General features: G+C 54.7%; 2 protein-coding genes across 5 annotated transcripts in view; one reads left to right on the top strand and one right to left on the bottom strand.

The window, feature by feature from the left end:
* The first annotated feature begins 456 nt into the window (after positions 1-456).
* ppp4r4 (protein phosphatase 4, regulatory subunit 4) lies at positions 457-17,543 on the top strand. 4 transcript variants are annotated; one of them, XM_080514264.1, is made up of 25 exons: positions 457-554; positions 655-796; positions 3,071-3,144; positions 3,235-3,337; positions 3,421-3,571; positions 6,778-6,851; positions 6,942-7,048; positions 7,731-7,838; positions 7,933-8,054; positions 8,648-8,770; positions 8,852-8,994; positions 9,074-9,193; positions 10,032-10,109; positions 10,256-10,339; positions 10,581-10,754; positions 10,837-10,942; positions 11,164-11,311; positions 11,386-11,530; positions 12,212-12,250; positions 12,328-12,393; positions 12,466-12,529; positions 12,668-12,758; positions 14,131-14,171; positions 14,537-14,975; positions 17,406-17,543. In XM_080514264.1, exons 2-25 carry the CDS (start codon positions 704-706, stop codon positions 17,449-17,451), a joined length of 2,739 nt encoding a protein of 912 aa, XP_080370390.1. In that variant the 5' UTR covers positions 457-554; positions 655-703; the 3' UTR covers positions 17,452-17,543. The 4 variants fall into 4 exon arrangements, with proteins under 4 accessions (XP_080370390.1, XP_080370389.1, XP_080370387.1 ...); XM_080514263.1 differs by having other exon boundaries at positions 12,331-12,529; XM_080514261.1 differs by having other exon boundaries at positions 12,328-12,529.
* Positions 17,544-17,594: 51 nt separating this feature from the next.
* The window catches only part of serpina10a (serpin peptidase inhibitor, clade A (alpha-1 antiproteinase, antitrypsin), member 10a), a 4,343-nt gene continuing 4,076 nt past the window's right edge, over positions 17,595-17,861 (bottom strand). The window contains exon 6 of the mRNA XM_080514265.1: positions 17,595-17,861. This exon is cut by the window's right edge and continues 516 nt beyond it. The gene's annotated coding sequence lies outside the window, so the exon portion shown is untranslated.

Here is a 17,861-nt window from a genome sequence, read left to right as displayed (position 1 = left end):
TTTCCACCCGCTTCAGCCTTCTGCACACATGTTCTACCTGCGGAGCGACCGGCGGTCACGTGCTCGGCTCCTGGAACAGGTGATCGTGAGGTGAAGGGGGCGGATGGATGTTGGAAAAACGGGCGCAGCCGAAGTCCGGGTGGGGATTTGACACGTGTGGAATTTCTGCAGTTCCCCGCTTCGACGCCTCCCGGGACCAGCCAGTGCGAGGTCTCCAGCTCCAAACGTCACTTTTCCCCGAACGCAGTCCGGTGCGTGGTCGGCGTCAGCAGCGCGCGGATTGGTCCGCAGCCGCTTCCACACGGGCAGAGAGACGGACGCCGCACAACCCCGTGAAAACGAGGAAATTGTGAAGGAACGAGGACCGTTTTAAAGACCCGCTGAGCGCCGAACTGTAGACCGGACCGGGTCGGTCCGGAACCGTCGCGGTCTGTAGTCCGAACCCCCCCCCCCCGACGTCTGGAAATGAGCGTGTGGATTTTATTTCGTCGCATTTGTGGACGGAGTCTGGCGTGACGCCGCGGACTGATCGCACCGGGATCTCCTTGGAAACGGTTAGTGACACCGCGCACCCCCACCCCCGCGCCCGCCCGCCGCCCCCTCCTCTCTTCTGGGATGCTGAGTACCGAGATCCGCAGCCTGCTCTCCCTCCAGCAGCGGCACGGCGCGGACCGGCTCCCCTGAGCACCTGCTACCGGCCAGGATGGCTCTGAACCCGGGCAGCCTGTGGTGCGGCCCGCCGGAGGAGCTGCCGGAGCTCGCCTTCATCGAGAGGCCGATCCGCAGGAGCCTGAAGGTAGGACCCACACACCTGAAGGTGGATTCACACACCTGAAGGTGGACTCACACACCTGAAGGTGGACTCACACACATGAAGGTGGACTCACACACCTGAAGGTGGACTCACACACCTGAAGGTGGACTCACACACATGAAGGGTGGACTCACATACATGAAGAATGGATTCACACACCTGAAGAACAGATTCACACACCTGAAGAACAGATTCACACACCTGAAGAACAGATTCACACACCTGAAGAACAGATTCACACACCTGAAGGTGGACTCACACACCTGAAGGTGGACTCACACACCTGAAGGTGGACTCACACACCTGAAGGTGGATTCACATACATGAAGAACAGATTCACACACCTGAAGAACAGATTCACACACCTGAAGAACAGATTCACACACCTGAAGGTGGATTCACACACCTGAAGGTGGACTCACACACATGAAGGTGGACTCACACACATGAAGGGTGGATTCACACACCTGAAGGTGGACTCACACACCTGAAGGTGGACTCACACACATGAAGAATGGATTCACACACCTGAAGAATGGATTCACACACCTGAAGAACAGATTCACACACATGAAGGATGGATTCACACACCTGAAGAACAGATTCACACACATGAAGGATGGATTCACACACCTGAAGAACAGATTCAAACACATGAAGGATGGATTCACATACATGAAGAAAATACTCACACACTTGTAGAACAGTTTCATACATGAAGGGTGGACTCACACACCTGAAGGTGGATTCACACACTTGAAGAACAGATTCACACACATGAAGGTGGATTCACACACTTGAAGGTGGATTCACACACATGAAGGATGGATTCACATACATGAAGGATGGATTCACATACATGAAGGAAATACTCACACACTTGTAGAACAGTTTCATACATGAAGGTTGGACTCGCACACCTGAAGGTGGACTCACACACTTGAAGAACAGACTCACACACTTGAAGAACAGATTCACACACATGAAGGTGGATTCACACACTTGAAGGGTGGATTCACACACTTGAAGGGTGGATTCACACACTTGAAGGTGGATTCACACACATGAAGGATGGATTCACATACATGAAGAACATACTCACACACTTGTAGAACAGTTTCATACATGAAGGGTGGATTCACACACCTAAAGGTGGACTCACACACCTGAAGGTGGATTCACACACTTGAAGAACAGATTCACACACTTGAAGAACAGATTCACACACTTGAAGAACAGATTCACACACATGAAGGGTGGATTCACACACATGAAGGGTGGATTCACACACATTAAGGATGGATTCACATACCTGAAGAACAGATTCACACACCTGAAGGTGGATTCACATACATGAAGAACATACTCACACACTTGTACAACAGTTTCATACATGAAGGGTGGACTCACACACCTGAAGGTGGATTCACACACTTGAAGAACCGATTCACACACATGAAGAACAGATTCACACACTTGAAGAACAGATTCACACACATGAAGAACCGATTCACACACTTGAAGAACCGATTCACACACATGAAGGAGGGATTCACACACTTGAAGGAGGGATTCACACACTTGAAGGGTGGATTCACACACTTGACGGATGGATTCACACACTTGAAGGGTGGATTCACATACATGAAGAACATACTCACACACCTGAAGAACATACTCGCACACCTGAAGGATGGATTCACGCACATGAAGAACAGATTCACACACCTGAAGAAGAGATTCACACACTAGGGATGTATTCACACACATGAAGAACAGCCTCACACACATGTGATGGTGAAGATGAGTCTCTGGGAGGAAGAGGAGGAGGAAGCAGAAGGGAAACCCGCTCTGCGCAGTGTGACGCAGTTAGAGAGAGAGAGGAGGAGGAGGGGGGGAGTGAGAGAGGGAGGGAGGGAGAGATGAGGAGGAGGGGGGAGAGAGGGAGGGAGGGAGAGAGAGAGAGAGGGAGGGGGGAGGGAGAGAGGAGGAGGAGGGGGGGAGAGAGGGAGGGAGGGAGAGAGAGAGAGAGGGAGGGGGAGGGAGAGAGGGAGGGAGGGGGGGAGGGAGAGAGGAGGAGGAGGGGGGGAGAGAGGGAGGGAGGGAGAGAGAGAGAGAGGGAGGGGGGAGGGAGAGAGGAGGAGGGAGAGAGAGAGGGAGAGGCGGGAGGGAGGGAGAGGGAGGAACTGGGGGTCAAAGGTCAGCCTTTGATCTCCTGATCAATACATTGTATCACCTGCATTGATCATGTTCCAGACTGCAGAGGAGATCGATCAGCTGACTGTGGATGAAGACCTGAACGACATCGAGAGAGCAGTGTACCTGCTCAGGTGAGTCCACACACACACACACACACACACACACACACACACACACACACACACACACACACACACACACACACACCGTTGTGTCCTCAGTGTTGGACAGGAAGTGCAGCGGCTCAGCGTTCTGGGGAACCTGCCGGTTCTCGTCCGCCAGAACCCGGCCGAAACGTTCCGCCGGGTCGTACCAAAAGTCCGGGTATGTATCCCGTCGCCGTGCCGACAGATCCTGTTGCCAGGCAACGCCGCAACGGTTGTGGTTCCCTGTACCGTGTGACCCAGGAGGTCCTGAACGGGGGCGGAGCCGAGATCCAGCTCACCGCCGCCGCGTCGTTTTCCACCGTCCTGCAAGACGACATCATCCTGATACACACACACACCTACTCTATCCTGAAGGTCGTCCTGCTGCAGCTGCACCACCACCGGGACTCTGGTGAGGCTCCTCAACACACTGAACACACCTCAACACACCTCAACACACCTCAACACACCACCACCGGGACTCTGGTGAGGCTCCTCAACACACTGAACACACACTGAACACACCCTGAACACACCCTGAACACACCTCAACACCCTGAACACACCTCAACACCCTGAACACACCTCAACACACTGAACACACCTCAACACACTGAACACACCTCAACACACCTCAACACACCACAACACACCTCAACACACCTCAACACACCTCAACACACCACAACACACCTCAACACACCTCAACACACCTCAACACACCTCAACACACTGAACACACCTCAACACACCTCAACACACCTCAACACACCTCAACACACCTCAACACACCTCAACACACTGAACACACCTCAACACACCTCAACACACCACAACACACCTCAACACACCTCAACACACCTCAACACACCACACCACAACACACAACAACACACCTCAACACACCTCAACACACCTCAACACACCTCAACACACCACAACACACCACAACACACCACAACACACCACAACACACCACAACACACCTCAACACACCTCAACACACCACACAACAACACACAACAACACACCTCAACACACCTCAACACACCACAACACACCACAACACACCACAACACACCTCAACACACCACACCACAACACACCTCAACACACCTCAACACACCTCAACACACCACAACACACCACAACACACCACAACACACCACAACACACCACACCACACCACAACACACCACAACACACCTCAACACACCACACCACAACACACAACAACACACCTCAACACACCTCAACACACCTCAACACACCTCAACACACCTCAACACACCTCAACACACCACAACACACCACAACACACCACAACACACCACAACACACCACAACACACCTCAACACACCTCAACACACCTCAACACACCTCAACACACCTCAACACACCTCAACACACCTCAACACACCTCAACACACCTCAACACCCTGAACACACCTCAACACCCTGAACACACCTCAACACACTGAACACACCTCAACACACTGAACACACCTCAACACACCACAACACACCTCAACACACTGAACACACCTCAACACACCTCAACACACCACAACACACCTCAACACACCTCAACACACCTCAACACACCACAACACACCTCAACACACCTCAACACACTGAACACACCTCAACACACCTCAACACACCACAACACACCTCAACACACCTCAACACACCTCAACACACCTCAACACACCTCAACACACCACACCACAACACACAACAACACACCTCAACACACCTCAACACACCACAACACACCACAACACACCACAACACACCACAACACACCACAACACACCACAACACACCTCAACACACCTCAACACACCACACCACAACACACAACAACACACAACAACACACCTCAACACACCTCAACACACCACAACACACCACAACACACCTCAACACACCACACCACACCTCAACACACCACAACACACCACAACACACCACAACACACCTCAACACACCTCAACACACCACACCACACCTCAACACACCACACCACAACACACAACAACACACCTCAACACACCTCAACACACCTCAACACACCTCAACACACCTCAACACACCACAACACACCACAACACACCACAACACACCTCAACACACCACACCACAACACACCTCAACACACCTCAACACACCTCAACACACCACACCTCAACACACCTCAACACACCTCAACACACCTCAACACACCTCAACACACCACAACACACCACAACACACCACAACACACCTCAACACACCACACCACAACACACCACAACACACCACAACACACCACAACACACCTCAACACACCTCAACACACCACACCACAACACACAACAACACACCTCAACACACCTCAACACACCTCAACACACCTCAACACACCTCAACACACCTCAACACACCTCAACACACCACACCTCAACACACCTCAACACACCTCAACACACCTCAACACACCTCAACACACCTCAACACACCTCAACACACCTCAACACACCTCAACACACCACAACACACCACAACACACCACAACACACCACAACACACCTCAACACACCACAACACACCACAACACACCTGAACACACCACAACACACCACAACACACCACCACCGGGACTCTGGTGAGGCTCCTCAACACACTGAACACACCTCAACACACCTCAACACACCACCACCAGGACTCTGGTGAGGCTCCTCAACACACTGAACACACCTCAACACACCACCACCGGGACTCTGGTGAGGCTCCTCAACACACTGAACACACCTCAACACACCTCAACACACCACCACCAGGACTCTGGTGAGGCTCCTCAACACACCTCAACACACCACCACCGGGACTCTGGTGAGGCTCCTCAACACCCTGAACACACCTCAACACCCTGAACACACCTCAACACCCTGAACACACCTCAACACTCTGAACACACCCTGAACACACCTCAACACCCTGAACACACCTCAACACACCACCACCAGGACTCTGGTGAGGCTCCTCAACACCCTGAACACACCTCAACACACTGAACACACCTCAACACACCACCACCAGGACTCTGGTCAGGCTCCTCAACACTCTGAACACCCTGAACACACCTCAACACTCTGAACACACCTCAACACTCTGAACACACCTCAACACACTGAACACTCTCCTCAACACACTGAACACACCTCAACACACCACCACCGGGACTCTGGTGAGGCTCCTCAACACACCTGAACACACTCCTCAACACACCACCACAGAGACACCGGTAACCTCCCTCAACACACTCCTCAACACACTCCTCAACACACTCTGAACACACCCCTGAGTATACCTCAACACACCCCTCAACACACTCCTCAGTATACCTCAACACACTCCTGAACACTCCTGAACACATGTTAACACACTCCTGAACACACATTAACACACGCCTGAACACCCCTGAACCCTCCTGAACACCCCTGAACACACATTAACACACCCCTGAACCCTCCTGAACACCCCTGAACACATTCCTGAACACACATTAACACACCCCTGAACCCTCCTGAACACCCCTGAACATCCCAGCGCTGCTCGTTGTGTCCCCCCAGTGGTGTACAACGCCTGGCTGGAGACGCTGCTGTTGGCCGTCAACGCTTTACCCAAAGAGACCATCAAACAAGAGGTGCGTTCCTCAACCCGTCTGTCTTTGTCCCCGTCTGTCTCCCCCGTCCTGCCGCCATGTTGTCTCACCCTCCTCGTCCCTGTGGTCCAGGTGCTGAGCACTCTCCTCCACCACTCCCAGATGTCTCACTCCCTCCAGTCCCGCCTGGCGAGTTGTCGCCTTCTAGGACAAGTCACCTTGAAGTTCGATTCACACATGTGAGATGCTACACTGTCCTACACACTGTCCTACACACTGTCCTACACTGTCCTACACTGTCCTACACTCTGTCCTACACTGTCCTACACACTGTCCTACACACTGTCCTACACTGTCCTACACCCTGTCCTACACTGTCCTACACTCTGTCCTACACTCTGTCCTACACTGTCCTACACTGTCCTACACTGTCCTACACCCTGTCCTACACCCTGTCCTACACTGTCCTACACTCTGTCCTACACTGTCCTACACTGTCCTACACTGTCCTACACTGTCCTACACCCTGTCCTACACCCTGTCCTACACCCTGTCCTACACTCTGTCCTACACTCTGTCCTACACACTGTCCTACACTCTGTCCTACACTGTCCTACTCTGTCCTACACTCTGTCCTACACTGTCCTACACTGTCCTACACTCTGTCCTACACTCTGTCCTACACTGTCCTACACTCTGTCCTACACTGTCCTACACACCGTACCATTGGTCTTTGTTAAAGAACATAATGCAAAGTGTCTCAGAAGGAGACTCATCCAAGATGGCGTCCAGTTGAGGGTTTTTTATGCAACGTCACAGGTGTAGCAGTACTGAGGTCTCTCTCTCTCTCTCTCTCTCTCTCTCCCTCTCTCTGTCTCTCTCTCTCTCTCTCTTTCTCTCTCTCTCTCCCCCCCCCCCCAGGTTAAAGAAGGATCTCCTCCCATTGGCTCGTTCTTTGTGTCGCGACGTGAAGTTTGAGGTTCGAGCCTCGATGTGTCACCAGCTGGAGTGTATGGTCCGAGTGTCGGGGTGAGACGCACGAGTACACAGCGAGTACACAACGAGTACACAACAAGTACACACCGAGTACACAGCTGAACACACACACCCCCACTGTGTCCAGGGTGGAGGACACCCGGGTGGAGCTCCTCCAGGAGCTGCTGCAGCTCAGCAGAGACCAGGAGCCCAACGTCCGGGTGGCTGCCTTCAACTGCATGGTGGAGCTGGTGGAGCTGACGGATGGAGGTGAGCCTCCTCCTCCTCTTCCTCCTCCTCTTCCTCCTCCTCCATCTCCTCCTCTTCCTCCTCTTCCTCTTCCTCCTCCGTCTCCTCCTCCTGTTGCCCCTCATCTTCCTCCTCTTCCTGCTCCTCCTCCATCTCCTCCTCTTCCTGCTCCTCCTCCATCTCCTCCTCCTGTTGCCCCTCATCTTCCTCCTCTTCCTGCTCCTCCTCCTCTTCCTCAGTCTCTTCCTCCTCCTGCTCCTCCGTCTCCTCCTCTTCCTCCTCCTCCTGTTGCCCCTCATCTTCCTCTTCTTCCTCCTCCGTCTCCTCCTCTTCCTCCTCCTGTTGCCCCTCCTCTTCCTCTTCTTCTTCCTCTTCTTCTTCCTCCTGCTCCTCCGTCTCCTCCTCTTCCTCCTCCTCCTGTTGCCCCTCATCTTCCTCTTCTTCCTCCTCCTGCTCCTCCGTCTCCTCCTCTTCCTCCTCCTGTTGCCCCTCCTCTTCCTCTTCTTCTTCCTCCTGCTCCTCCGTCTCTTCCTCCTCCTGTTGCTCCTACATCTCCTCCTCCTGCTCTTCCTCTGTCTCCTCCTCCTCCTCCTCCTCCTCCTTGTGCTCCTCAGACGACCGTCTCCAGGCTCTGGTTCCTCCTCTCATGTCGATGTGCGCCTCCTCGGCTCCGCTGGACGACGCCTTCGCTCCGTCACTGTCGCTTCGCTTTGGGAAGCTGTGCAGCGGGTTGGCAGGTGGGGCTCCGAGTGGGTGGAGGCAGTGTGAGGACGACGATGATGATGATGATGATGATGACGGAGGTGGGTGTGTTGAAGGGTCTGTGTCGGAGGAGCAGCGGTGTGGCCTCCTGCAGAGGTTCCAGGCTCTGTGTGGCGCCGGGCTGCTGCCGGAGGGAAACCAGACGGACGACGACGGCGAAGCCGCGCTGATTCGCTGCAACTGTTGCTACAACCTGCCGGTAGGCGACGCCGGGGTGGTTGGCTCCGCCCACGGCTCGGGTTCCAGCTGCTGATTGGTCACCGCTGTCTCCCCGTCAGGCCATGGTGGTGTTCTCAGACCCCTCCTGCTTCCAGCCAGAGCTCCACGCCTCCTTCTCCAGGCTGTGCCGTGACCCGGAGGCCAGCGTCCGGCGCAGCGCCGCCGCCACCTTCCACCAGGTCAGACCCCCCCGGTCCGAGGGCGACGGCGCCCCGGCCGCGTCGCGTCGGCAGCGTGGCCCCAGTAGCGTGGCCCGGCAGCGTCGCCCCGGAGTGTCGCCCCGGTAGCGTCGCCTGATAGCGTCGCCTTCCTCCTCCTCCCGGCAGCGTCGCCCGGTAGCGTCGCCTGGTAGCGTCGCCCCGGCAGCGTCGACCCGGAGTGTCGCCCCCGGTAGTGTCGCCTGATAGCGTCGCCTTCCTCCTCCTCCCGGCAGCGTCGCCCGGTAGCGTCGCCTGGTAGCGTCGCCCCGGCAGCGTCGACCCGGAGTGTCGCCCCCGGTAGTGTCGCCTGATAGCGTCGCCTTCCTCCTCCTCCCGGCAGCGTCGCCCGGTAGCGTCGCCTGGTAGCGTCGCCCCGGCAGCGTCGACCCGGAGTGTCGCCCCCGGTAGTGTCGCCTGATAGCGTCGCCTTCCTCCTCCTCCCGGCAGCGTCGCCCGGTAGCGTCGCCTGGTAGCGTCGCCCCGGCAGCGTCGCCCCGGAGTGTCACCCCGGTAGCGTCGCCTGATAGCGTCGCCTTCCTCCTCCTCCCGGCAGCGTCGCCCGGTAGCGTCGCCTGGTAGCGTCGCCCCGGCAGTGTCGCCCCGGAGTGTCGCCCCCAGTAGTGTCGCCCGGTAGCGTCGCCTGATAGCGTCGTTCGATAGCGTCACCTTCCTCCTCCTCCCGGCAGCGTCGCCTGGTAGCATCGCCCGGCAGCGTCGCCCCGCCAGATTTGTTTCATCATCGTTGCCGTGAAAGCGTCGCCGCGTCGTCCTGGTAACGGTTCCCTGTAAGCCCCTCTCTGATTGGCCGTCTCCTCAGGTGGTCCAGCTCCTCGGTCCAGACGTCCACCTGGTCCACAAAGACCTCCTGGTTCTGCTGCAGGACGACGGTCTGGAGGTGAGGCGCCAACCGACACGTCACGGGGTGATGGGGCGGGAGGGGCAGCGGTGACATCATCGCCTTCAGCCAATGGGCGTCTTGAGTGATCCCGATGGTGTGTTGTTGTTGTTGTTGTTGTTGTTGTTGTGTTCTCCGGTGTCCAGGTGTTGGACGCGCTGATCAACCACCTGGACGAGACGCTGGAGGCGGTTCTGACCCGGGAAGACAAGCTGACCAGAGACAAACAGGTGAGACCATCCAGCAGCTGGTTTGTGTTACGAGCTACATTCACCTACTGGTTCTCAGCTGGTACCTTTGGGGTTTGGGGGGGAGGGGGTTCTGGGTTGGTTGTAGGCTAGTTCTAAGTTGGTTCTGGATTGTGACAGAGTGGGTTCCTAGCATTCTGGATTGTTATGGACTGGTTCTAAGCTCGTTCTAAGGGTGGGGTCTCGGCTTGTTCTGGGTCGTTACTCCCGCGGTTCCGTTCAGGTCCCAGAGCTGCTGGCGGCGCTGCTGTGGGCGGAGCAGAAGGTGGGCGGTTCCCTGCGCTGGCGGCTGCACGAGAAGCTGCTGCAGCGCTGCAGCTGCCTGGCCCGGCTGCTTCCCGGAGACCTGCTCCACCAGAACCTCTGTCCTCGGATCTTCGTCATCCTCACCACCAACGTGAGCGACACGCCGAGTTGGCGCCGGACGCCACCGCCGCCGCCGCCGCCGCTCACCTTGCTGCTCTGCTCTGCTGTTGCAGAAGGTGCTGCCGGTGCAGAAGGAGGCGGCTCGCACGCTCTGCACCTTCCTGCGCTACAACCGGCGGCAGGAGCAGCGGCAGGAGACGACGGAGCGCCTGATCCACGGTCCGTCTCCCCAATCACACCTTCATCTGTCATTCCGGGCGGAGCCTCCTCACTGCTCGTCTTTCACTTTACATTTTCCATCCGGTCGTTTCCTCCGTGTGAGTGCGCGTCGTGTTGGAATCTATGATTCATCGCCGTGACGACGGGAGGAGCTCCCACCAGATCAGGGTCCTCCCGTGTCTAACAGTCCGGAACCTTCTCTTTGTGCTTGTCGGCGTCAGTTCTGGCTCAGGGTCGCAGCTACTGGAACCGGCTCCGGTTCCTTGACGTTTGCGAAATCGCCACCGAGATCTTCTCCAGGAAATACTTCAAGAAGCACTTCCTGGTCCCGGCGCTGGAGCTGGTCCACGACCCGGTGGCCAACGTCAGGTAACGCCTCGCCGGCCTTTGCGCGAGGTGACGGTGCCGAGGTGCGGGTGCGTCATGGCCGGTGCGTTCCTCAGGTACAAGCTGAGCCGGATGCTGCCCAGACTGCGCTCGTCGCTGCGCCTCCCCGCCGACAAGCAGCTCCTCCAGAAGATCGACTTGTGCGTCCAGCGGCTGCTCTGCAGGGAGAAGGACAAAGACGTGCTGGACACGATCCACAAGGTGACGACCGGCGACGCCCACCCAAAGACCGGCGACGCCCACCACAGACTCTCCGAGCAAAGTGGACTGGACTTGGTCCTGCTAGGTGTCGAGGTGGATTCTTCGGTTGACGTGGTTCGAGACCAAGCCCAGTTGACCTGGTTCAACTTGTACTGAGGTTCCTTCTACCTGTACTGGTACCTCTGGCTGTGGGGAGGCAGCACATTCCAGTCACCAGCAAGTACCAGAGACCAGTAACACTTACCGAAGACCAACCGAACCCCCCAACTGAGAACGTAGAAGCTACCAGGGAACTGCTACCAGGGAACTGGTAGCTTCAGTTACTTCTGTTGGGCATCGGTAACTAGGACATACCAGAGACCAGTGGCTCCTCCAAGTAATCAGTAACTAGGACATGCCAGAGACCGACGGTTCCCAGTTGAGACCTAGAAGTCGAAGAAACGTACCCCAGACCAGTAAGGTCTACTATAGCGTAGTGACAAAAACCAGTCGAGGATTCCGTCTTACTACAGACTAGCGCCCCCTCCTTGAGACCAGTGACCTACAACGTTTACCAGAGACCCTTTACACCCGGTAGAGACCAGCAACACCCGCCATGTACCAGTGACATGTACCAGTGGCCCGTGAGACCAACCGGGCCGGTTTGAGGGGGACTAACTGGGCCTGTGGTGTTTTTTCCAGACCATGCTGGACCTGGAGAAGCTGGACCTTTCAGAGCCTGTAAGTGGTCGCCGCCGGCAACACCTGACCTGTGAAGTTGATCCGACCTGTGACCTCACGCCCTGTCCCCCTTTCAGAAGAGGCAGGACCGGGACCTGCTGGACCAGAAGAAGGAGGCGGAGGAGAGCGTGCTGCTGGAGATGGTAGGTCCGGCGTCCGTCCCCCGGGACGACCCCCGCCTGCCGTGTCTCAAACAAGCTGTGTGGTGTGGCCAGGAACATCTGGAGCGCCAGCAGAGCAACGGCAAGCTGGTCTGCGACAAACACCCGGACAGGAAGCGTGAGTCAAACTCCTCAACCGCGTCGGAGACGTCCGGTCCTCTACAGGCCGGGACGGGAAGACCGGACGGTCTGTCTCCACGTCCAAGATGGTGGTAGTGATGATGATGATGATGATGGTGATGTCGTCTCTCTGCAGGTAAAGACATAAGGAAGGCTAAACTCTGCCGGAGTCGGTCTCTCAGCAGTCAGCCCAGCTCGTCCCGGCCGGTGGCCTGGGACCGACCGCTGTAAGAACCAGACCGTCTCCTCAGGAACCGAGCCTAGACCAGGAACCGAACCAAGACCACAACAATGACAAAGACCATGTGACTCATAGGAACAGGGTTAGGGGTCACCGGCAAGGTGGCTACTGACCTGGTCAGACTAGGTGTGACCTTCATACTGACCACCAGGTGGAGTACATGTAGTACCAGGTGGGCTGTAGTACCAGATGGACTGTAGCACCAGGTGGATTGTAGCACCAGGTGGACTGTAGTACCTCGTGGACTGTAGTACCAGGTGGACTGTAGTACCAGATGGACTGTAGCACCAGGTGGATTCTAGTACCAGGTGGACTGTAGCACCAGGTGGGCTGTAGTACCAGATGGACTGTAGCACCAGGTGGATTGTAGCACCAGGTGGACTGTAGTACCTCGTGGACTGTAGTACCAGGTGGACTGTAGTACCTGGTGGACTGTAGTACCAGGTGGGCTGTAGTACCAGATGGACTGTAGCACCAGGTGGACTGTAGCACCAGGTGGTCTGTAGCACCAGGTGGATTGTAGCACCAGGTGGACTGTAGCACCAGGTGGACTGTAGTACCAGGTGGACTGTAGTACCAGGTGGATTGTAGCACCAGGTGGACTGTAGCACCAGATGGATTCTAGCACCAGGTGGACTGTAGTACCTGGTGGATTCTAGTACCTGGTGGATTCTAGTACCAGGTGGACTGTAGTACCTGGTGGGCTGTAGTACCAGGTGGGCTGTAGTACCAGGTGGGCTGTAGCACCAGGTGGACTGTAGCACCAGGTGGACTGTAGCACCAGGTGGACTGTAGCACCAGGTGGATTGTAGTACCAGATGGATTCTAGTACCAGATGGACTGTAGTACCAGGTGGACTGTAACAAAAGGTGTACTCTAGCACCAGGTGGACTGTAGTACCAGATGGACTGTAGTACCAGGTGGACTGTAACAAAAGGTGTACTCTAGTACCAGGTGGACTGTAGTACCAGGTGGACTGTAGTACCAGGTGGACTGTAGCACCAGGTGGACTGTAGTACCAGGTGGACTGTAGTACCAGGTGGACTGTAACAAAAGGTGGACTGTAGTACCAGGTGGACTGTAGTACCAGGTGTACTGTAGCACCAGGTGGACTGTAGTACCAGGTGGACTGTAGTACCAGGTGGACTGTAACAAAAGGTGTACTCTAGTACCAGGTGGACTGTAGTACCAGGTGGACTGTAACAAAAGGTGTACTCTAGTACCAGGTGGACTGTAGTACCAGGTGGACTGTAGTACCAGGTGGACTGTAGCACCAGGTGGACTGTAGTACCAGGTGTACTGTAGCACCAGGTGGACTGTAGTACCAGCTCCTGTAACGTGTGTGTGTTGTGTTTCAGGACAGTCAAGGACCTGGGAGGATCTGGGACGTCCAGTAAAGGTAAGTGGCCCCAGAGCCTGTTGGTCTTGTCCTCCAGCCTGTCGGTCCATTTCTGACGTAGACATCGTCACTGGTCGTCCTCGTGAAGCCTGGTTGTTGTGCCTGAGCTCGCCGCCATGGCAACAAGCAACACTGGAGCCTACTGAGCATGTGCGAGACGCTCTGTGTCACATAAACGGCTTTAGGAGAGCAGAAGCTGCCGCCATGTTGCCTTCTGGAACCCAGAAGTGTAGCATGAGTAGAATCTCGCGTACGTCCGAGGAAAGTCCTGTGGCCGGCGGGTTCCTAACGGGGCAAGTGTGTTCTGGCCTGTAGACCTTCGGTCAGACCAGGTCTCAGACACTCTTAACGTTTCTGTCTCACAGACGACTCGTCAAGGACGACCCACTATCCCGGTCAGCCCAGCTCCGCGATGCCGGTCCTGATCCGTAGCAACACCACAAGCCTTCTGGACCGGGCCAGCTCACTGGACCACAAGATCTGTTCCCTGGACCTCAGAAATAATACGATGGATCCCAGAACTGGTGCCAACGATCAAAAAGACAACAGAGCCGGCGTTCTGGACCAAAGGACCGGCGCTCTGGACCATAGAACCAGCACTCTGGACCATAGGACCGGCACTCTGGATCATAGGACCGGCACTCTGGACCATAGGACCAGCACTCTGGATCATAGGACCGGCACTCTGGACCATAGGACCGGCACTCTGGACCATAGGACCGGCACTCTGGACCATAGGTCCGTTTCCTTGGACCACAGGACCAGTACGTTGGACCGGGTCACGGAGCACAGGAAGCTGTCCATGTGAGTCCAGATACTTTCCTGGTTTGGTGCAAAGTTCCAACGTAAACATTCAGGATTACTTGTTCATAGTCCGTCTGACCAATCTGGTCGATCGGGAAGTGAAACCTATACCTAGCCCTGGTGAAGTCTAACTCACTTAGGCCTGGATTAGCCCCGGTAAAGTCTAACTCACTTAGGCCTGGATTAGCCCTGGTAAAGTCTAAGTGATTTAGGCCTGGTGATATCTAGGCCACTTTGGCCTGGATTAGCCCTGGTGAAGTCTAACTCAGTTTGGCCTGGATTAGCCCTGGTGAAGTCTAACTCAGTTTGGCCTGGATTAGCCCTGGTAAAGTCTAACTCACTTTGGCCTGGATTAGCCCTGGTAAAGTCTAAGTGATTTAGGCCTGGTGATATCTAGGCCACTTTGGCCTGGATTAGCCCTGGTGAAGTCTAACTCAGTTTGGCCTGGATTAGCCCTGGTAAAGTCTAACTCACTTTGGCCTGGATTAGCCCTGGTAAAGTCTAAGTGATTTAGGCCTGGTGATATCTAGGCCACTTTGGCCTGGATTAGCCCCGGTGAAGTCTAACTCACTTAGGCCTGGATTAGCCCCGGTAAAGTCTAACTCACTTAGGCCTGGATTAGCCCTGGTAAAGTCTAAGTGATTTAGGCCTGGTGATATCTAGGCCACTTTGGCCTGGATTAGCCCTGGTGAAGTCTAACTCACTTAGGCCTGGATTAGCCCCGGTAAAGTCTAACTCACTTAGGCCTGGATTAGCCCTGGTAAAGTCTAAGTGATTTAGGCCTGGTGATATCTAGGCCACTTTGGCCTGGATTAGCCCTGGTAAAGTCTAACTCACATAGGCCTGGATTAGCCCTGGTGAAGTCTAACTCACTTTAGCCTGGATTAGCCCTGGTAAAGTCTAAGCGATTTAGGCCTGGTGATATCTAGGCCACTTTGGCCTGGATTAGCCCTGGTGAAGTCTAACTCAGTTTGGCCTGGATTAGCCCTGGTAAAGTCTAACTCTCTTTGGCCTGGATTAGCCCTGGTAAAGTCTAAGTGATTTAGGCCTGGTGATATCTAGGCCACTTTGGCCTGGATTAGCCCTGGTGAAGTCTAACTCAGTTTGGCCTGGATTAGCCCTGGTGAAGTCTAACTCTCTTTGGCCTGGATTAGCCCTGGTGAAGTCTAACTCACTTTAGCCTGGATTAGCCCTGGTAAAGTCTAAGTGATTTAGGCCTGGTGATATCTAGGCCACTTTGGCCTGGATTAGCCCTGGTGAAGTCTAACTCAGTTTGGCCTGGATTAGCCCTGGTAAAGTCTAACTCACTTTGGCCTGGATTAGCCCTGGTAAAGTCTAAGTGATTTAGGCCTGGTGATATCTAGGCCACTTTGGCCTGGATTAGCCCTGGTAAAGTCTAACTCACATAGGCCTGGATTAGCCCTGGTGAAGTCTAACTCGCTTTGGCCTGGATTAGCCCTGGTAAAGTCTAAGTGATTTAGGCCTGGTGATATCTAGGCCACTTTGGCCTGGATTAGCCCTGGTGAAGTCTAACTCAGTTTGGCCTGGATTAGCCCTGGTGAAGTCTAACTCTCTTTGGCCTGGATTAGCCCTGGTGAAGTCTAACTCACTTTAGCCTGGATTAGCCCTGGTAAAGTCTAAGTGATTTAGGCCTGGTGATATCTAGGCCACTTTGGCCTGGATTAGCCCTGGTGAAGTCTAACTCAGTTTGGCCTGGATTAGCCCCGGTAAAGTCTAACTCACTTAGGCCTGGATTAGCCCTGGTAAAGTCTAAGTGATTTAGGCCTGGTGATATCTAGGCCACTTTGGCCTGGATTAGCCCTGGTAAAGTCTAACTCACATAGGCCTGGATTAGCCCTGGTGAAGTCTAACTCACTTTAGCCTGGATTAGCCCTGGTAAAGTCTAAGTGATTTAGGCCTGGTGATATCTAGGCCACTTTGGCCTGGATTAGCCCTGGTGAAGTCTAACTCAGTTTGGCCTGGATTAGCCCTGGTAAAGTCTAACTCACTTTGGCCTGGATTAGCCCTGGTAAAGTCTAAGTGATTTAGGCCTGGTGATATCTAGGCCACTTTGGCCTGGATTAGCCCTGGTGAAGTCTAACTCACTTTGGCCTGGATTAGCCCTGGTGAAGTCTAACTCACTTTGGCCTGGATTAGCCCTGGTGAAGTCTAACCCACTTTAGCCTGGATTAGCCCTGGTGAAGTCTAACCCACTTTAGCCTGGATTAGCCCTGGTGAAGTCTAACCAACTTTAGCCTGGATTAGCCCTGGTAAAGTCTAGCTCACTTTGGCCTGGATTAGCCCTGGTAAAGTCTAACTCACTTTGGCCTGGATTAGCCCTGGTGAAGTCTAACTCACTTTAGCCTGGATTGGCCCTGGTAAGCCCGGTATGTCCTGATTTATTCACTATGAATTTGTTTTTGTTCACAGAAACAGGAAGTCCAACTCTTTAAACATCCAATCAGGACGAGACTGAAGCTGGTGATGTCACCGGCCTCCATTAAACCATCGGCCAATCAGCAGCCCGGAAGCCATCCCTTGCTCTCCACCCTGTGACCTGATTGGCCCCCTGCGTTGGGCTGCTGGCGTGCGATTGGCTGAACAGACTGCAGTGACACGTTTCAGGGTTTGAACAGTTTAATGAGACAAGTTTCACAACACAACTGGATTCTGAGAAAGAAACAACAACAACAAAAACAACAACAAACTGAGGCTCACAGGAAGTGGAGTTCCTGTAAGAAGTACAACCAAGAGTCCGACCAGTGAACCGTCTACCTCCTGTCGTCAGACTGGACTCACCTGGAGGGGGCGCTGCAGACGGCACCTGGACACGTTTCAAAATAAAGTGTTGAGACGTACGAGTGTTTCAGAAAATTATTTAGACCG

Source organism: Blennius ocellaris, assembly GCF_963422515.1.
Source record: "Blennius ocellaris genome assembly, chromosome: 18".
Taxonomy (NCBI): domain Eukaryota; kingdom Metazoa; phylum Chordata; class Actinopteri; order Blenniiformes; family Blenniidae; genus Blennius; species Blennius ocellaris.
The sequence above is the reverse complement of the archived record's forward strand: the minus strand, read 5'-3'. Positions and strand labels throughout refer to the sequence as shown.